Raw genomic sequence first — 18,098 nt, 5'->3', positions numbered from 1 at the left:
CAATAGTTTATTTTTGCTTTTGTTGCCCTTGCCTGAGGAGACAGATCCAAAGAAATACTGCTCAGACCTATGTCCAAGAGTTTACTGCCTCCGTTTTCTGTGAAGGGTTTTATGGGTTCAGGTCTCACATTTAGATCTTCGGTGCAGTTTGAATTTATTTTTGTGTGCAGTGTAAGAAAGTGGTGCAGGTACATTCTTTGGCATATAGCTGTCTGCTGTGCCCTGCCCCATTTACGGAAGATACTGTCTTTTCACTATTGTGTACTCTTGTGTCCTTTGTTATAGGTTAATTGGCCATAGAAACATGGGTTTATCTCTGAGGTCTCTATTCTGTTTGATTGATCTATGTGTCTGCTTCTGGGCAGTACCACCCTCTTTCGGGGCAGTTTTGGTTGATTATTTTTTTCTCCTAACTCTGGGTCATGTTTTTCTGCTTCTTTGCATGCCCGGTGATTTTTTTTTTTTAAAAGAATTTTTTTTTTAACGTTTATTTATTTTTGAGACAGAGAGAGACAGAGCATGAACAGGGGAGGGGCAGAGAGAGAGGGAGACACAGAATCAGAAACAGGCTCCAGGTTCTGAGCTGTCAGCACAGAGCCCGACGCGGGGCTCGAACTCCTGGACCTTGAGATCATGACCTGAGCTGAAGTTGGACGCTTAACCGACCGAGCCACCCAGGCGCCCCTGCATGCCCGGTGATTTTTGATTGGATGCCAAACATTTTGAGGTTTGCCTTGTTTCCTGCTTGCCATTCTGTTTTTCCTATGTTCTTGAAAACTGTTTGATCCTTTAGGATCTTGCTTTTAAGGTTTGTTAGGACTGGAGCGACACTCGGTGTGGTTGCAAATATTCCCCAGGACTGAGGCGAGACTCATCGTGCATCTTGTACTCATTGTCTCGTGAGATTGTGGATTGTTCCGGTCCGGCTGATGGAAAGAGAATTTGTTCCTGGCCCATGTGATCCCCGGATACTTTTCCGGAATCCTTTTGGGTGGATCTTTCCCTGGTCTCCGGGTGCTTTGTCACCTGCATGCACTGGTTTGTCCTCAGCTGGATAGTTGAAGAAGGCAGACAGCGGGGGCTCCATCTATATGGCTCTGTCTTTCCTGGGAGTCTGTTCTGTGTATCTGTGCCGTCTTCCGGACTCTAACCTTCATCCCCTCTGCTGAGGGCGCCTGACAGTTCCTGCTCAGTTCCACCTCCTGTGTCATGGCCTGGATGATCTCTTTAAGGCAATAGACAGGATAATCATGGGTCTCACCTTGTTTATTTTCTGTCTTCTGTGGATCACTGTCTCCATTGCTTGACAGCCAGGGATAGTTGGTGTTGGCCAGAAGTGGGAGCCAGATCACAAGGATTTCTAACCCTTCTTTGTTATATTTTCAAACACATTAACTGAACCACTATAGTGTTTTTTGCTTTGGCAGATTTGACTGTTGTTTCCAACTTGAGATCGATATATGAGATGCCTTTCTATTTAGCTTTCTCTGAGGAATCTCCTTGTTATGAAGAAAACATGGACTGGGAAATCATCACTGATAATTATTTTGACTTTTTGAGTAACTTACTCAAGTCTCCAGCTGCTTCCGTAGCCAGGTAAGTTTTCAGAACCCAATTTCCAGGTTTCTATGTAACTATTACCTGAAGACAAGCAGAATCTAGTTGTAGGAAATGCTTTTGCTTTAGAATGTGAGCTCCTTATTTGGCTACTGAACAGTGTTTCATATTAGGTGTTCCATAAACATTTGCTCCATAGAGTGCATATGCCTCATGTTTCCACGGATTTTGAAAAGAAAAACAGATGAAAATAGTAAAATTTTCTCTGAAAAGCATGAGTTATAATAGATACCCCAAAAAGTGCAATCTTTGGCAAATTAGTCTCATCTAGTTGCCTGCTTGAGTCATGGCATCAGTGATTTAAGATTCTGGTAGTTTTGGAGACGTTTGAGGTGAGAAGTGGATCTTTGGAACTAAATCTACCAGATTATATGCTATCCTGCTACTTTGACATATGCATTGTGGTAGAAATTTTTATGTATAATTATGGATATTTTATATAGTTTATTTCTTTAATTTTTAAAAACATGAGTCTCATTTTATTTATTTATTATTACTTAAATTTTTTTTTAATCTTTATTTTTGAGAGAGAGAGAGAAAGACAGGGCATGAGTGGGGAAAGGGCAGAGAGAGAGGGAGACACAGAATCGGAAGCAGGCTCCAGGCTCCGAGCTGTCAGCACAGAGCCCGACGTGGGGCTTGAACTCACAAACTATGAGATCAAGACCTGAGCCGAAGTCAGACGCTTAACTAAGTCACCCAGGCGCCCCTATTTATTTATTATTTTTAAGTAAGCTCTACACTCAATGTAGGACTTGAACTCACAACCCCGAGATCAAGAGTCGCCTACTCTACTGACTGAATCTGCCGGGTGCCCTGGATATTATGTACAGTTTAAAGCACACTTTATTGTTCATGGGTGTGCTGGGAAGAGATGGGACAGAAGCTTTGCATTAGAGCATAGCTTTCAGACTCAGGAGTGGAACCTACTGTATGAAGTTTGCTAAAAATACAAATTCCCAGAAGCGCTAGACATTGACTGTGTGTAGGAACCAGGTTTCTGTAGATTTAAGAAATTCTCCAGGTGCACAGCAAAATTCAAGAGCCGTTCTTCAACATCTCTCTGGACCTAGGAACTGTCACTCCCAAGAAACTTTTAAAGCTCGGGGGTTAGTGGACCAAGGAGGAAGAGCACGGGACACACCCCCTAGAGAGTCAGTCCCTTGTTCAGTTTGGATTTACAAATACCTTACTCTCCTGAAAGTCTCAAATATTTAGATGCCCTAGAAAGACAGCAGTAAACCTCGTCTGTCTATGCTCCGAGGGCATGTTTCATTTTATAGCTGTAGACCCAGAGCAGCTGGCAGAGTATCTGTCATGATAGATGCTAGGTAACTGGATGTTGACCTAATGAATGAGTGAAGAAATAAAAATAAGGATGGACATTAATCGTGATCGGTATGAAGAGTACTGGGCCTGGAAATAGAAACCCTGGGCCATGTCCTGTTCCAGCCGTATAATCATATAAAAATAAATATATAGATTTATAACAAATATATAAATATATATTTGTGTATATATATTCATTATATATTTATGTTATATATTATATTATATGTATTTATTATTATACATTATATGTAATATATATTATAATAAATACATATAAATACATGTAAATACATATACATATATTTGTATTTAATAAATACAAATAAATACATATAAATACATAATGTATATTATATATTATATGTAATACATATTATAATAAATACATACAAATATATTACATATTAAATATAAATCTATATAATATATATTAATTATATATATTAAAAAATATATAAATTATATATAGTATATAAATATGTATAAGTTATATATATAAATATATAAATTATATATAAATTATATAATATATAAATATACATAAATTATATATAAATTATATACAATATATAAAAATATATAAATTATATATAATATATAAATTATATAAATTATATGATATATAAATATATGTAAATAAATATATAATATATATTTAATATATATAATATAAATATATATAATTTGCATAATACATAGATATTACATATTATAATAAATATATTATAATATATATTATATATTGTAATAAATATAAATATGAATATAATAAGATATAGATATAAATATACATAAATAAATATTTATATAAATATAAATATATTTATAAATATAAATTTGTATAGATATATAAATCTAGATATAGATATAAATATAAATCATATAAATATATATAAAGTGGACAGGTAGCTCCTGAGTTAATGGAAGTTAGTACATTTCCCAAGTGAGGACTTTATTTATTTATTTATTTATATTTATTGAAAAACATTTTTAACGTTTACTCATTCATTTATTTATGTAAAAATATTTAATGTTTATTTATTTTTGAGGTAGAGACAGAGTATGAGAGGGGGGATGGGCAGAGAGAGAGGGAGACACAGAATCCGAAGCAGGCTCCAGGCTCCGAGCTGTCAGCACAGAGCCTGACCCAGGGCTAGAACTCAGGAACTGTAAGATCATGACCTGAGCCGAAGTTGGACGCTTAATCGACTGAGCCACCCAGGCACCCCTGACTTTTATTTCAATGTTTATTAATTTTTGAGAGAGAGAGACAGCATGAGTGGGGAAGGGGCAGAGAGAGAGAGGGAGACACAGAATCCAAAGCAGCCTCCAGGGTCCGTCAGCACAGAGCCTGACGTGGGGCTCGAACTCATGGACCGCGAGATCATGACCTGAGCTGAAGTCAGACGCTTAACCAACTGAGCCACCCAGGCTCCCCTCCAAGTGTGGATTTCTCTTGCGAGTGTGGACTTTGTCATAACCCCCGAGTTGCTCCATTGAGAATTCCTTGCATTTTACAAGTTAACCCCTGGAGAGAAAGTACACCATCTAAATTAATGAGTTTCTAATAGTGGGAAGTGCCAGCATTGTTTAACGAACACCGGAATTGCTTCTGGAACGGGTAATTCCAACAGTCGTCCGTCCATAAATCATAGGGGCAGGTTTCTGACACACTCTGCCATTTGGACTCTGCCTACAGCCAAGACATTGTGAGACACAATAAGGAATCAAAACCCGAGATTTTTCCAGCATACACAGCAAACTTACCTTGAACAATCCTACATGTGAAATCGTGGAGTAAAGTAACTTAAAATCCATTGTTGTTGGTGCAGGAAGCAGATTTTAAGCTAAACACATGTATGTGCATTTTGGATTTGTAAAACACTTCCAACACTCACATTAATTTAATTCCCTACATTGTGTGGTAAATCCTTCATTTATGTTTTAGTCTAAATAAGTCTGAGTATTACCCTGAAAAGTTGATAAATTGAATTCGTCTTGAATTTATTTATTAATTTATTTTTGGATACTGAAACAATTCCGCTAATCTTTTAGGATCTTGAATTCCTCCAAGGAACTTCTCCTGATGGAAAAGAGATTGCATTCCCCGGAGGACGAGCAAATGCACTTTTTTTTGTCGCTGGTGGGATTTCTGGAGAAATTATTGCCTAATCCTTTCGACTCGCCCCGGGTTCCCAAATCCCGTGACCGCCCATCTCCCACCGAGACTCTTCTGAACACAAGCCATTTGTGGGTAAATCATTCAAGAAGTTTAGAGAGAGACCCATCTGCTCTTGATACTCAGAAACTTCTGGAACTTGGCAAAGCAGTGATCGCAAGAGCACAAGCTCTTGAACATCTCTGGACAGAGAAGGAATCAAGTGATATTTTGAGATTTATGGAATTAGTACTTTCTGAAATGAATCCCAAGCTCCTGGAGTTGTGGACGGATGGCATTTCAAAAGGAGAAAGAGACACACTGGAGACCTTGACTACAGGTCTTAACTTTTCTGTTCCAGAAGACGAGAGGGTTCTTAGCAAAAGCTTTAACTTTTCTCAGTTGTTCCATTCAGATTGGCTTGCATCGCCATCTGTGAAAATGGACTTTGTACCTTTATGTGAAACGGTCCTAAGCAGCCTCTATGAATTCGGATTTCTGAGGCAGGGCCAAGTCTCAGAGGCTCTGGACGTAGTCTGCGCTTTACGGAACCTGTCTGAGCATTTCTCAGCCCTTCCTGAACCCGAAAAACGAGAAGTTGCTAAAATCTTGACTCAGCTCTATCTCAGCGTCTTCCAGGACAAAGATTCAGCTTTGCTTCTGCAGATTTATTCTTCCTGGTTCCAATCCATGTCTGAATTCTTGAGCATTCAGGGCACAGACTCTTTGCTACCCTCCCTTGCACAAATCTCAAAACACATTTTGGATATCATAAAGCAATTTCATTTCCAGAACATCAGTGAAGCATTTGCATTTTTATATGAGACAACAGGGGTTCTTGAGGGAATTTCGGAGGGATCTTATTGTCAGCAGTTGCTTTCATTTTTTAACTACTTGGAACTTCAGGCCCAGTCCCTGGTGTCTACACAGGGCCCCGAATTGGAAGTGATTCATGCTACGTTGACAGGTCTCAAACAGCTGCTCGTGGCCAACGAGGATTTCCGTATTTCTTTCTTTCAGTACATGAGCCAGTTCTTCAACGGATCAGTAGAAGCCCTTTTGGGTAATGAATGCTTTGCTTTAGATAGTAAAAACGTTTCTTCCGTGAATTATTCAATAGACAGAGGGTCTTCATTTATTCTTCCGTGGACACAAATTCTTTCCAACCTGTCCGCGAATGGCAGTGTGTTCAATGAGTTAATGGCTGTTCGCTGCACCGTCTCGTGGCTCCAAATGTGGACTGGTATCTGGGGAAGCATATCTCAGATATTCAAGTTTGGTGTGAATATTTTCACTCCTCTTCACGATGGCCTCACTCAGCTTCTGGATGAATTGGAAGGTGATGTGAAAGTTTCTAAAAGCTGCCAACGAATGTTTCCTACCCACCACCCCGCCAGACTCATACTGAATTTGTTTAAAAATGTAACCCAAGCTGATGGCTTTCATGATTGGGATGAGTTTTTGAGTCTCAGGGATCTTTGGGTAGTAGTGGGTGATGCCTTAGTTAGTGTAAAGTCACTTAACCCCGACCAAGTAGAGAAATCCCTTTTCACCATGGAGACTGCCCTGAGTCAGCTAAAGACATTTCCATTAAACACAAATGCCAGCAGAGAGTTTTTATATTCTCTGCTTGACGTTTTCATGGAGTTAAGCGATACCTCAGAATACATCGACAGAGACGTACAATTGTTAAATCACTTTCTTTCAAATAACCTCACAAATCATGGAGTGAAGTTTGAAAGTGTCATCAACGAGCTAAGAGAAACAATGTTATTGCTTAGAAATGTGTCACGTGACCAAGATTTATTGTCCTGTGCCAATATTTTCCAAAATGTTACCGAGTTTATTTTGGAAGATGGCTTATTATATGTAAATATCTCACAGAGGACATTACATATTCTGGCCATGTTAAATTCCACATTTTCCTCTGAGGACACAATCAGCAGACGGAAGGGGTGCGTTGCATGGGTAGATATCATGAACCATCTGTACATGATGTATAACTCCAGTGTTTCACAAGGTTATCCTCGGGGTATTTGGAAGAGTTTCAGAGATGTAGAGAACAAAATAAACTCTACATTGAAGCTTGTTACTGGGATGCTGAATATAAAGGACCCTCATTGTTCGTTCAACACGTCAGATCCAGATTGCGTGAATACTGTATTGAAAAATGTAACTGATTTCCTAAATGTGATACTCACTGAAGTCTTTGAAGAGGAAAAGGTACCTAAATTAGAGATTTTATTAACTCTTTTAAATGATTCCACAGACCAAGTAAGGATGATTATCAACAACTTGACAAGAGACTTTGATTTTGTACCTCAATCCCACTGGAAACGTTTTATTGGATTCGTTCTAAGACCCATAGAAATGTCAGATGACTTACCTAGTCAATTTAAAAATCTTTGGCTGCATTTAGTAGCTCTGGGGAAGGAAGTTCAGAAACTTATGAAGGCTATCTCCACTCACATCCTAGAAAGTGACTCCTCTTCTACATCTGAGAAGCTTTTCAACATATTTGCTACCAGTCTAAAAGAAAAGGATGTCAACAGCTTGGGCAATTCATTATATCAGTTAGCCAGTTACCTTGCCTTCAACTTCTCTTATGATCTCCAACATCCACCACAAATGAGTCCGCACAAAATCACGAAAGCTGTAGGACTTGGTATCCAACTGATGAGGGATGTGTTCAACTCCCTGACACCCTCAGTTCTTCACAACATTCCACGAGATGCAGGTAATAGTCAAGTGTTCAAGAAGGTAACTTCTCTCCTGCGTACCCTCAAGAAGCCAGACATAGACCTACTGGTCGACCAACTTGTACAAATGAGTGAAGCGCTAACGGATTTCTTTAAGAACGTCAGTAGATTGGGTCCTGGCCGTTTGGGGGCCAACCTGCTTGTTGGCTTGCTGGAAAAATTTGTGGACAGCTCACATTCTTGGAATGTCAATCACCTGCTCAAGCTCTCACGCCTGTTCCCGAAGGATGACGTTAACGCGGTGGTAGATGCCTACTACGTGCTTCCTCATGCTGTGAAGCTCCTGCAGAGAGGAGTTGACAAAAACATCACAGAAATCCTCGAGGATGTCTACAAGTTCACTGTCCTTCATGGCATCAGCATCTCAAATATCACCAAGGAAGACTTTGCTATTGTGATAAAAACTCTTTTGGACATGGTGGAGTTGATATCAGATAAACCAGCAATTCTTTCCGAGGCTTTAACATGCCTTCCTGTGGTTTGGTGCTGGAATCACACGACTTCTGGATCGAGGCAAGATCCCAAGGTAGAAGCCTGTAAATCCCACGAGCTCACGTCTTCTTCCTTTTATAGCAAAGTGGCCAGAGTACTCGACCTGCTCCACCTCTCTCCCGTGGGCGGAGGTTTACAATGTTCGGTTGAAGGCTCACAGGAGGAGATTTCTAGGACGATGGTCTGTGTCATTCATGAACTAGTGGACTGGACTTCCATTTTTCTAGAGCTGTCCGAAGTCTTCCACGTTCAAACTTCACTTGTAAAAACCATGCGAGAATTTTGGCATAAAGTGTTACCGTTTGTCCCGTCTTCTGGAAATCAAAGCAACAGTGGCATCTCTGAACTTTGTCCCAGCGGCCCCCTAAAGCAAGTTGCTTCGCAGATCATAGCAACACTGAAAAGTGTTAGCTTTACAAAAGTTGCACCAGATGAAAAGATTCTTGATACACTAGCCAATTTAAGCAAGATCCTCAACATTAACGAAGGCACAGAGGCATCTGTTCAAAATAAGATTTCCTTAAATTTGGAAAGGATCATGAAATTGCTTTCTGGGGATCGGCACCTAGAAAATGGTGCCCATTCTGTAGACTCTCCATTTGTGATGTTTCTGGATGCTAACGTGACAGACAGTGGTTTAGAAGCACCACCAAGCTTTACTAAAACAAGTGACGCGACTTATAACTCTTCTTACTTTGAGGAACTGTGGCTTGAGGTTGAACAAATCATGACAGAGCTAAGCCACGGCTTTCCTATCAGACACCTGCTTTCTGAAATTAACAAAGAAATTCAAATGATCAGTTCAGAGACTGTTCAAAACATAACTTTGCAACTTGCCCGTGTGTTTGAAAGCCTGGGGTCCTTGTCACTGAAGACATCAGAAATCATTGAAGATTTTCTATTGGGCATGAAAAACTGGCTCCATAAACGTGCGAACAAAGATGACTCCAGAATGATTGAGACATTATTTCTTCTGACAGCCAGTGAGAATGCAACTGATGATACAGCTCTGTGGATCAAAGATTTTGCTACCTTTTTGGGTTTTCTCAAAGCCATTTCTAGGGAAGGTGACCTCGATGTTGCCCATTTGACACAACTGCTAAGCCAAGAGCAGCTAACTAATTTGTCGCTCGTTCAATTCCTTTTTGAAAGTGTCCTAATTAATTCAATCAGTAAGTTAGCTGGGAGTTCTCTGGAGGCAGCCTCAAATTCGAGTGATACTGTCCTTCAGATAACGAATTTCATTAACCTCACCTTGAACCAGACTCCTTCAGGAAATGGTGCAGGCATAATCCTCCCTCCACGAAGTGCAGTGGATTTCATGGAACAGCTTTTGCAAACGTTCTTCTCGTTTTTACTGGAGGAAAATTCTGAGAACAGACTATCTCTTCTGCTGAAGGCCTTCCACAAAGACATTGCTGCAGAGATGAGGTGAGTCTGCTTTTGCTTGGTATAGTAAATGCGGTTGTCACACGTTACAATCTGCTTTATTTCCTGAGCGTGTCAACATCAGTGACAGCATTTGTACCTACCACCTACGAGTCACCTTTGGCATGAATTTTGTCTTAAAGGACATTTTATTAAAGTTTCAAGCTGAGATAATTTTGATGATTGTCATCTAAGTAGGAAACACGTTATAGAAACCTAGCCCCTGGCAATTAATTGCTTATGCTTTCTTACATTCTTGGGTTATGAAAATAGTTATGAAATTCTATTTTATGTGGAACTTAAGCCCTATTTCTTATATATGTAGATGCATATACACGGTCATAATTGAATCGATGTATTAACTGTCTCATCACAAGTGAGGGGTTTAAATATTTTTATTCCAGTTGATCTCCTGTGATGTTTATATCTGGAATTGAGGAAATTCTAAAACTTTAAATGCTTTTTTAAAGAGGTTATTTATTTTGAGAGAGAGAGAGGGAGAGAGAGAGAAAGAACGTGTGCACAATCAGGGGAGGGACAGAAAGAGAGAGAGAGAGAAAGAGAATCCCAAGCAGGCTCCACACTGTCAGCACAGAGCCTGACACAAGGCTCAAACCCCTTAACTGAGAGAGATCATGACCTAAACTGAAATCAAGAGTCATCGGATGCTCAACCGACTGAGCCACCCAGGCACCCCAAAATTCTAAAACTTTAAAACCGAGAGTCACGTTAAATTTTTTTCATATATCCTTTTTGTTTGTTTTGTTTTTGTTTTTGTTTTCATTCTATTCGAAGCTTGCCAGTGAGAAGGCTGGAGGGAATTTCTAATTCATTCTGTGACGTCTGTGTCAGTCAGGGCTCAGCCACAGAAATCGAACCAGAACAAGGATTTAATTCAAGGATTGGCTTCTGTGCTTTCAGTGGCCAGCTAAGCAGGTGCAAAGTCACTAGAATGGGCCGTCCGGAAGGCATGCTTAGAAGCAGGCAGAATAGCATGGGGAGGAAATTACTGTCTGCAGGAGGCAGTCAAGGGTGAGGGGAGGTGACTGGCAGGCAGGGGCTATTTGGAGTTGCTAGGTCAGGGAAGTTTAATGCCCACCCTGAACACCCTCCAACCTCCCTGAACGCCCTCCAACTGAGAAGTCAGACCCCACCCCCGGGACGGTATCCTGTCTTACTGAGTCAGAGTTTACTCACCAGGGGCTTTAATCGCACATGCAAAATCGCTTCCCAATGGCACCTGGGTTAGTGTTTATGCTGCAAACTGGCCACTTCCCTTTATCCTTCACTGTCATGAGGGAAGACACTGTGTCACTCATGGAGACCCACAGCTCATGGCAAAGAGATTCTTGGGCTGTTGCTCAGCCTAGCCACGCTGATGCATCACAGCCATCACCTATCTGAGCCATTTGCTAGGACTTTGAACATTCGGGAAGATGTTCCCTCTTGCAGCGAGAGGCACTTCATTGATTTCACCTTCCTGTCTTTTCTAAAAAGCCAAAGTATGTGCCTTTTGAAGTGACTAGGTTTGAGGCATCCTGACGGGACTATGCATGAAATTTCTCCACCCTTTTCATTATTTGGTGCCAAATAACGACACCTTCTGGAAGGTGTGTTAGCATGTTGTCTTGCAGACTGTGTGATTCCCCCATGATGCTCCTGTACAGCCAAAATGTGACTCTAGGTTTTAATCTTCCCACGGCTGAACATGAAATTAAAACACATTTATTTATAGCTTTGTCCCAAAGGATAAAATTCTAGAAATTCTGTCACTGGATCAATTTCTTACCATCTTGAAAGACGACAGACTGATGAGCATTTTCTCAAGTTTAAAGGACGCTATACATCATCTCATCCAAAGGCCGTTTATTTTAGACAATGGACAATTTCATTTTGATATTCATCAAGGACTGAAGTTCATGAGAGATTTATTTAGTGCTCTTCCAAGGGAAACCTCGGGGACAAACAAGTCGGAAGATAATTTGGAGTTTCTTACAGTTGTGAGTCACTTGCTCCGCCACGGGAACAGTTCTGAAGACCTCTTCCAACTCAATCACGATCTCAGGTCAGCCCTTCAGCTTGTGAGAGAAACTTCCACAGAGCTAGCACGGCTCATGGACGCGCTCGCCCACTCTCCTCACAGGGGCTTCCGTAACGTGTATCCCACACTCCGAGAAGTCATACTTGCTAATCTCACTGGTCTGCTTTCCTTTATCAATAATTCATTCCCTCTAAGGAACAGGACAACGTTAGAAATGACCAAGAGATTCCTTGGTGTTCTCTCAAGAGCTGGTGGAGAAAGTGGTGCCCTGGAGCCCCTGTTGGAAATGACTGACACCGTGACCTTGCTGGTGAGGGACATTGCCGACATGAGAGATCTTGCCTCCTTGGTGAACTCCACCGTGGAACTGGTCAGGCTAGCCCAGAAGGTTTCCAGGAAGGTGGCCACTATTTTTGAAACCCATCTCATCTCTAGTGCCAATGACACCATGAAATTCTTTGACAGTCTCTATTCTGTTTTGCAACAAAGTGTTCGAAATGCTGTGAATGAAATAACCACTTTGAAAAACGTAGACCGTTTCCTATCTGAAAAGATAAACAACTTGTTGACGCCGTTTCTTGACTTGGCTTTTGGGATGACTGGGGTCACACCTAATATTTCACAAGACTCTGATATTGTCAACACGTCATCTAGCACATTCTCTCATGTGAACCAGTCCAAGGACTTTTCTGATATTTCGGAAGAAATTGCTGAATTTTTAACTTCCGTGAAAATCAATTTGGGGGCTATGGAGCTTCTTCTGGTAGCTTTTAATAACGCAACTCAAATATTCAGTATGGATTCTGTCAACCTATGGGAAGAAATTTTGGATTGCTTCGTTCCTATAAGTAGTATCATCAACCAGATAGACTTCTTGCACCCTCGTCCACTCCCCACTCATTGTTGCCCTCAAGGTACTAAATGGGAAAGAACCCAGGAAGTGATCCTGTTTTTGGATGAAATGCTATCACGAGACAGCACGGAAATAGGGACGTACTTGAGAATGGCGATTGATCTCACCTTGGAAGCTCTTTGGAGTAACTTAGAGAAGGATAACAGGTCTGTCTTTAATCTGTTGCTGACATTGGTTCAACATCCAGATGACCTTCTGAAAGCCATAGAGACAGCTGGGGAGGTCTCTGGTGAAACAGGTGATCTGAACGAAGCTTTGTTTTCCAACGCATCTCTGATTCCGAATGTAACTCATCAACGACTCGAGCAATCAGTCCAGATCGTGTTAAGGAGAATAGCTCTCTTGAGAAAAGAATTTCCCCTGAACAACTCTCAGTGGGTAGACTCCATGAGAACATTGTTCCAGCCCATCTTTGAGAGTTTTATTAATGCAGCCACTGGAAAGAATACCACATCGGGGAAAGAAGAGAGCATCGAGGAGGTGATGGCTGATTTTCCTTACATCCTCAAACCGCTATCAAGTTTCGAGAAGTACCTGAAGGAACTAATTGCATTGATGGAGTGCTGGCAAGAGGTCCCACTGATGGATCAAAGGTAAGAGAACGCCCGACTCACTTCCTTTTTGCCCCATTGCAGGAACTACAAAACAGGACTGCGCAGGAATGACCTCAAACCAGGTTAAGTATGATTCTCGACTTAACTTGATAGCACGTTGGTGTCTGTCCAGTGTCTTCACGACCTGACCCATGATTTGGCATTCAAATATGCTTTGGGTTTATTAAACGCTCTGTGAAAGTACATGCTTTCATTTTCAACAGTAAAAACTTCTTCCATTCACTCGTCCCAGGCTAGGTACAGACACAGCTTTTCTCTTCATGTGCTCTGGCTGCCAAAGGTCATTACCGTGTGACACAGGCAAATGAGATTATAAGGCTATGCGCACCATGCAGAAAATCTTGCTTTCAGTGGTAACCATCCCTGGAAAGGGCCAGGAAGCTGTTGACTTCTTCCCTCTTTAAGGATTTTATTTTATTTTTTCATGTTTATTTATTTATCTATTTTTGAGAGAGAGAGAGAGAGTGAGAGCGAGGAAGGGGCAGAGAGAGAAGGGGACAGAGGATCCAAAGCGGGTTCTACACCGACAGCACGATGCCAGGCTCAAACTCATGAACCATGAGATCATGACCTGAGCTGAAGTTGGACCCCTAGCTGACTGAGCCACCCAGGGGCCCTAAGGATTTTACTTTTAAGTAATCTCTACAGCCAACGTGGGGCTCGAACTTATAATCCCGAGATCAAGAGTCTCATGCTCTACCAACTGAGCCAACCAGGCTCCCCGGCTTCTTGCCTTTTTAGATTCAACCCAGCACTATGGTTGATCCACTTCCAAGCAGTGCCTCTATCCCTGAGAGGCAGGTCAAGGGGGCCTTGCTCCCGTCCTGTTACTCATTATGTTCTGGAAGCTTCTGCTCCCTCAGGTTGGAGGATTTGTGCCCTGGGTAGTGCAGCCTCAGAGACTCTGCTTTGTCCCAGTCCGTCCTTCCTGTGTGTGATGGAACCGTGTGGATGGTCCCCAGTCCCTGCCTGTTCCTACCTTTCTCTTAGTCTCACGGAGAGATTGGAGGTGCCCTGAAACCCTCCCTCACCTGCCAGAGAGCTTGACCTGTTTCCTGCTGGTCCTGCTGCTATGGCCACGTTTTAGAGCTTGGAAGGGTTTCCTTGGTTAGTGAAATAGGGGCCTCCCGGCATGAAGGCCTGTCACTGCTTCAATATTTGCGTGCTGGCTTTGGAGGCCCTTGCCTCATCCTTGCGTTGGCTCTGGTCCCAGACTATGCTGAAGTGGACTTTACAAGCTGCCCTGAATCTCTGTTTGAGCTGGGGGTGGTCCTGGCAAGCCTGCTTCTCCACCAACCCCAGTTTTCATCTGACGTTTCCCATTCTCCAGGGAGGGAATTTATCCCGAGACTGGAAACCAACTGGCTGTGAACTGGCTGTGTGGTCACCACTTTGTCAGTAGAGTCACAAGGCTGGGTTCCCAGCGTCCCCCTGCTTGGTGATTACGTGCCTCTCTTCTCTCTGTTTTCACTCTTTCTAACATCGGCTTCTTCAATGGGGAAGACCTCAAGTGCCCCAAACAGGTAATCCCATTGGTCATGGGTTTGAGGTCTGACTTGCCTGACTTTTTTTTTTTTTTAATTTTGAGAGAGAAAGAGAGCACAAGTGGGGGAGGAACAGAGAGAGACAGAGAGAGAGAGAGTCCCAAGCAGGCGCCATACGGCCAGTGCAGAGCCCGACACGGAGCTCAGTCCCACCAACCGTGAGATCATGACCTGAGCCGAAGTCAGATGCTCAACTGGCTGAGCCACCCAGGCGTGCCTGGGGAAAGTAAATTTAAAACAAGATGCTGGAAAAACAGAGTTGTATTAAACTCCTCTACCCCCCCCCCCCCCCGCCAAGGCTTTGGTTGCCACTGTGTTCTGGAGAATTCTGAATGTGGCATTTACTCAGATGTGACGTCTCCGTGTCTGCCCCAGCAGTATGTGTCCCAGAGTGGGTGACTCAACACAGAGGTCTCAGAATCCAAGATGCCTTTCTTCTTTCATTTTTAATTGATCTCCAGGTGTTATCTCGCATATTTCTTTTCAAGGAATTCCAGGGAATTTCTTTGGGCAGGTGTGCCCTTAATCAGTTAATGTCACCCACGTGGGGGATGGCAGGGGGGAGGAAGGAATAGACGGATGCACACTTTGTTCAATTCTTTTAGAAGTGCTTCACAGATGATGTTGTTTATCTGCTCGGTTGTGTCTGATTTGGAGGACGGCTTTGAATTGTGGGAAGAGTATAAGCTCATCTAAGAGTGAGACAAAAGCCATTTGGGGTTAAAAAAGAAACAAGACGTCATGATCTCACGGTTTGTGAATTTGAGCCCCGCATCAGGCTCTGTGCTGAGAGCTCGGAGCCTGCTTAGGATTCTCTCTCTCTCTCTCTCTCTCTCTCTCTCAAAATAAATAAATAAACTAAAAAAAATGAACATAAACCCCAAAAAAAGAAAAGGAGAATCCAGTGGTCAGGACTCACACCACAGCAGCGTATGAAAACTTTGGTTCGGTCTGTGTTATTCCAACCCCTCCAAGTGGACTTAGTAAAGACCAACACCCGTGCACACACATGCACACTCATGCTACATACCCCACAACCTTAGGCGTTTGTTCAGAGATAAGAATCTCACGTCTATACAGATTCATCCGTTGCAGTGAATTCTCCACACGTAAACGGTCAACCGCGAGATTTCTTTCCGCTGCCCTTCTCTTCTGCTTCTCATTTTTGCCACCCTCTGATCCTTTACCCCCTTCCGTTTGAGAATGGATCGAGACAAGGAGAGGGTGGATGTCCGGCTTAGTGGCCACAGGGTGGATACTTCGAACTACGGCGGGAGACTCCGTGTTTCCTCGAGGTGTAGATGGCTATTTGTGTGTCTGGACCGAGTGTTGCAGGCGTAGAGTTACCATTTATCGTCGCGTGCGTGAAGGATGCACGTGGCTCGCCGATTTTCACCCGTTAAGGCCATTGTCTATTGTTTTCTTTAGTGTTGCCATGTGTCAGATTTTCCAGCAGCCTCGGAAACCCCCGGAAGCCGTGGCGACTCTGCAGAAGGTGACGATGCTGGCTCTGCACCTGTTCCTCATCCTTGCAGGTGGGCTGCTCCTGGCCCTGGGCCGACGTTCAGGGTTCGGCTGTCCGCGAGATGGGTGGGTTACCCCCGCGTGTCTGGTCCAGTGCCTGGCTTCTGAGGCTCCCAGGGACCTGGCCTCCCAGGTCCCCCACTTTCCCACCCATTGCAACTCTTCTCCAGCCAAGGCCGGTGGCCCCCACGCCCCCCAGCTGGGCTTTTGGTCTGCATCTTTGCTCACAAAACGTGCATCCTTGTCTCCTTGACTTAAACTCCAGCTGAACTAGGGGCTCCTGGGTGGCTCAGTCGGTTAAGCGTCCGACTTCAGCTCAGGTCATGATCTCATGGCTTGTGGGGTTCGAACCCCACGTCGGATTCTGTGCTGACAGCTGGGAGCCTGGAACCTGCTTCGGATTCTGTGGCTCACTCTCTCTCTCTCTAAAAAAAAAAAAAAAAAAAAAAAAAAAAAAAAAAAAAAAAAATCAAACTCTGGCTGAACTGTGGCCCCGAGCCAGAAGCACGGCCTCCCTCTCAGCCGGCAGTGATGGCCCAGCAGACCTCGGTCACGTGCAATGTCTGTGCCCTCATTCCTACGCCTCCCTCTGCCAGAGGCGGTGTTCCTTGAAGGCAGCAACCACGTCTTCATCCTCGGTGCCCATCCAGTGCCTGGCACGGAAGATGCCCCCTGAATTCCCAGGGTACTCTAGCCCCCCGGCGCTGATGCCCTAGAAGCCCCCCTTCCTGCAGCCGTGTGTTAGGTCCCTGGGAGCAGGACCCAGTGCTCATTCGGTTCCGCCTCCGCGATGCTCAGCACGGTGGCTATAGTCCCGCGCAGCTCAGTATTTATCTCGTAAATGAATTCGCTTAGGTCTTAGGATCCCCGTACTGTTGTGAACTCCTTGCGCGGACGTTGTGGGAACAAAGGCACCGGGTTCTCCCAGACTTCGCGCGGTACGTGGGCGGTGCATGTCACAGCGCTCCTGAGCCCAGGGGCTGGATGCGTGCCGCTCCAGGAATTTGTCACGCGCGCACACGTCACCAGCATCCTATGGCGGCTCTTGAACGGGGCCACACGGCCCTCTTCGGGGCGGTAAGGCCGGGGGGTGGGGCAGCGGGTGCGGGACAGTCCAGGAGACAGGGCCCAGCCCCGCCCTCTGCAGCTCTATCTCCGCAGCAAGGCGGCAGCCGGTATTCATCACGCGATGTCACACCAGGCTGGGTGTCGCTGTCCCCGAGAACAGCACAGACCCCAACTCCACCTCCACGGAAGTGGAATCAGGCCGAGTGGGGCACACGGTGGGGGCGGGCGCTTCAGATCAAACGGGCTGAGTCTGAGTCCAGCTCAGCAGGTGCCAGGGGAGCAAGCCTTCCAGAGAGTGGGAACCAGGCCCAATTCAAAGCTCACTTAGGAGGCGTAAATAGAGCAGGCTGGGGACACGGGTCGCTCCATTGGGCCTTACCTGCTGTGGGTGTTGACTCGCGCTAGGCCACCCCTTACAGGGCAAGTTGAAGATGAAAAACAGTAATTTTGGGACCCACGCAGGCATCGTTTACCCTAAGAAACATGGAAAAGGAATGTTAATTTTTGTTAATGTTTACTTATTTTTTGAGAGAGAGAGAGAGAGAGACAGAGCGTGAGCGGGGGAGGGGCAGAGAGAGAGGGAGACACAGAATCTGAAGCAGGCTCCA

General features: G+C 43.9%; 1 protein-coding gene across 1 annotated transcript in view; it reads left to right on the top strand.

Annotated features, from left to right (window-relative positions):
• ABCA13 (ATP binding cassette subfamily A member 13) overlaps positions 1-18,098 on the top strand; it is a 390,771-nt gene that overhangs the window by 84,112 nt on the left and 288,561 nt on the right. Inside the window, exons 16-19 of the mRNA XM_058725626.1 lie at positions 1,482-1,596; positions 5,005-9,789; positions 11,522-13,333; positions 16,327-16,433. Of these exons, the coding sequence (XP_058581609.1) occupies positions 1,482-1,596; positions 5,005-9,789; positions 11,522-13,333; positions 16,327-16,433 (6,819 nt within the window). The remainder of the gene's footprint in view (positions 1-1,481; positions 1,597-5,004; positions 9,790-11,521; positions 13,334-16,326; positions 16,434-18,098) is intronic.

The sequence above is a fragment of the Neofelis nebulosa genome, chromosome 4, assembly GCF_028018385.1.
Source record: "Neofelis nebulosa isolate mNeoNeb1 chromosome 4, mNeoNeb1.pri, whole genome shotgun sequence".
Taxonomy (NCBI): domain Eukaryota; kingdom Metazoa; phylum Chordata; class Mammalia; order Carnivora; family Felidae; genus Neofelis; species Neofelis nebulosa.
The sequence above is the reverse complement of the archived record's forward strand: the minus strand, read 5'-3'. Positions and strand labels throughout refer to the sequence as shown.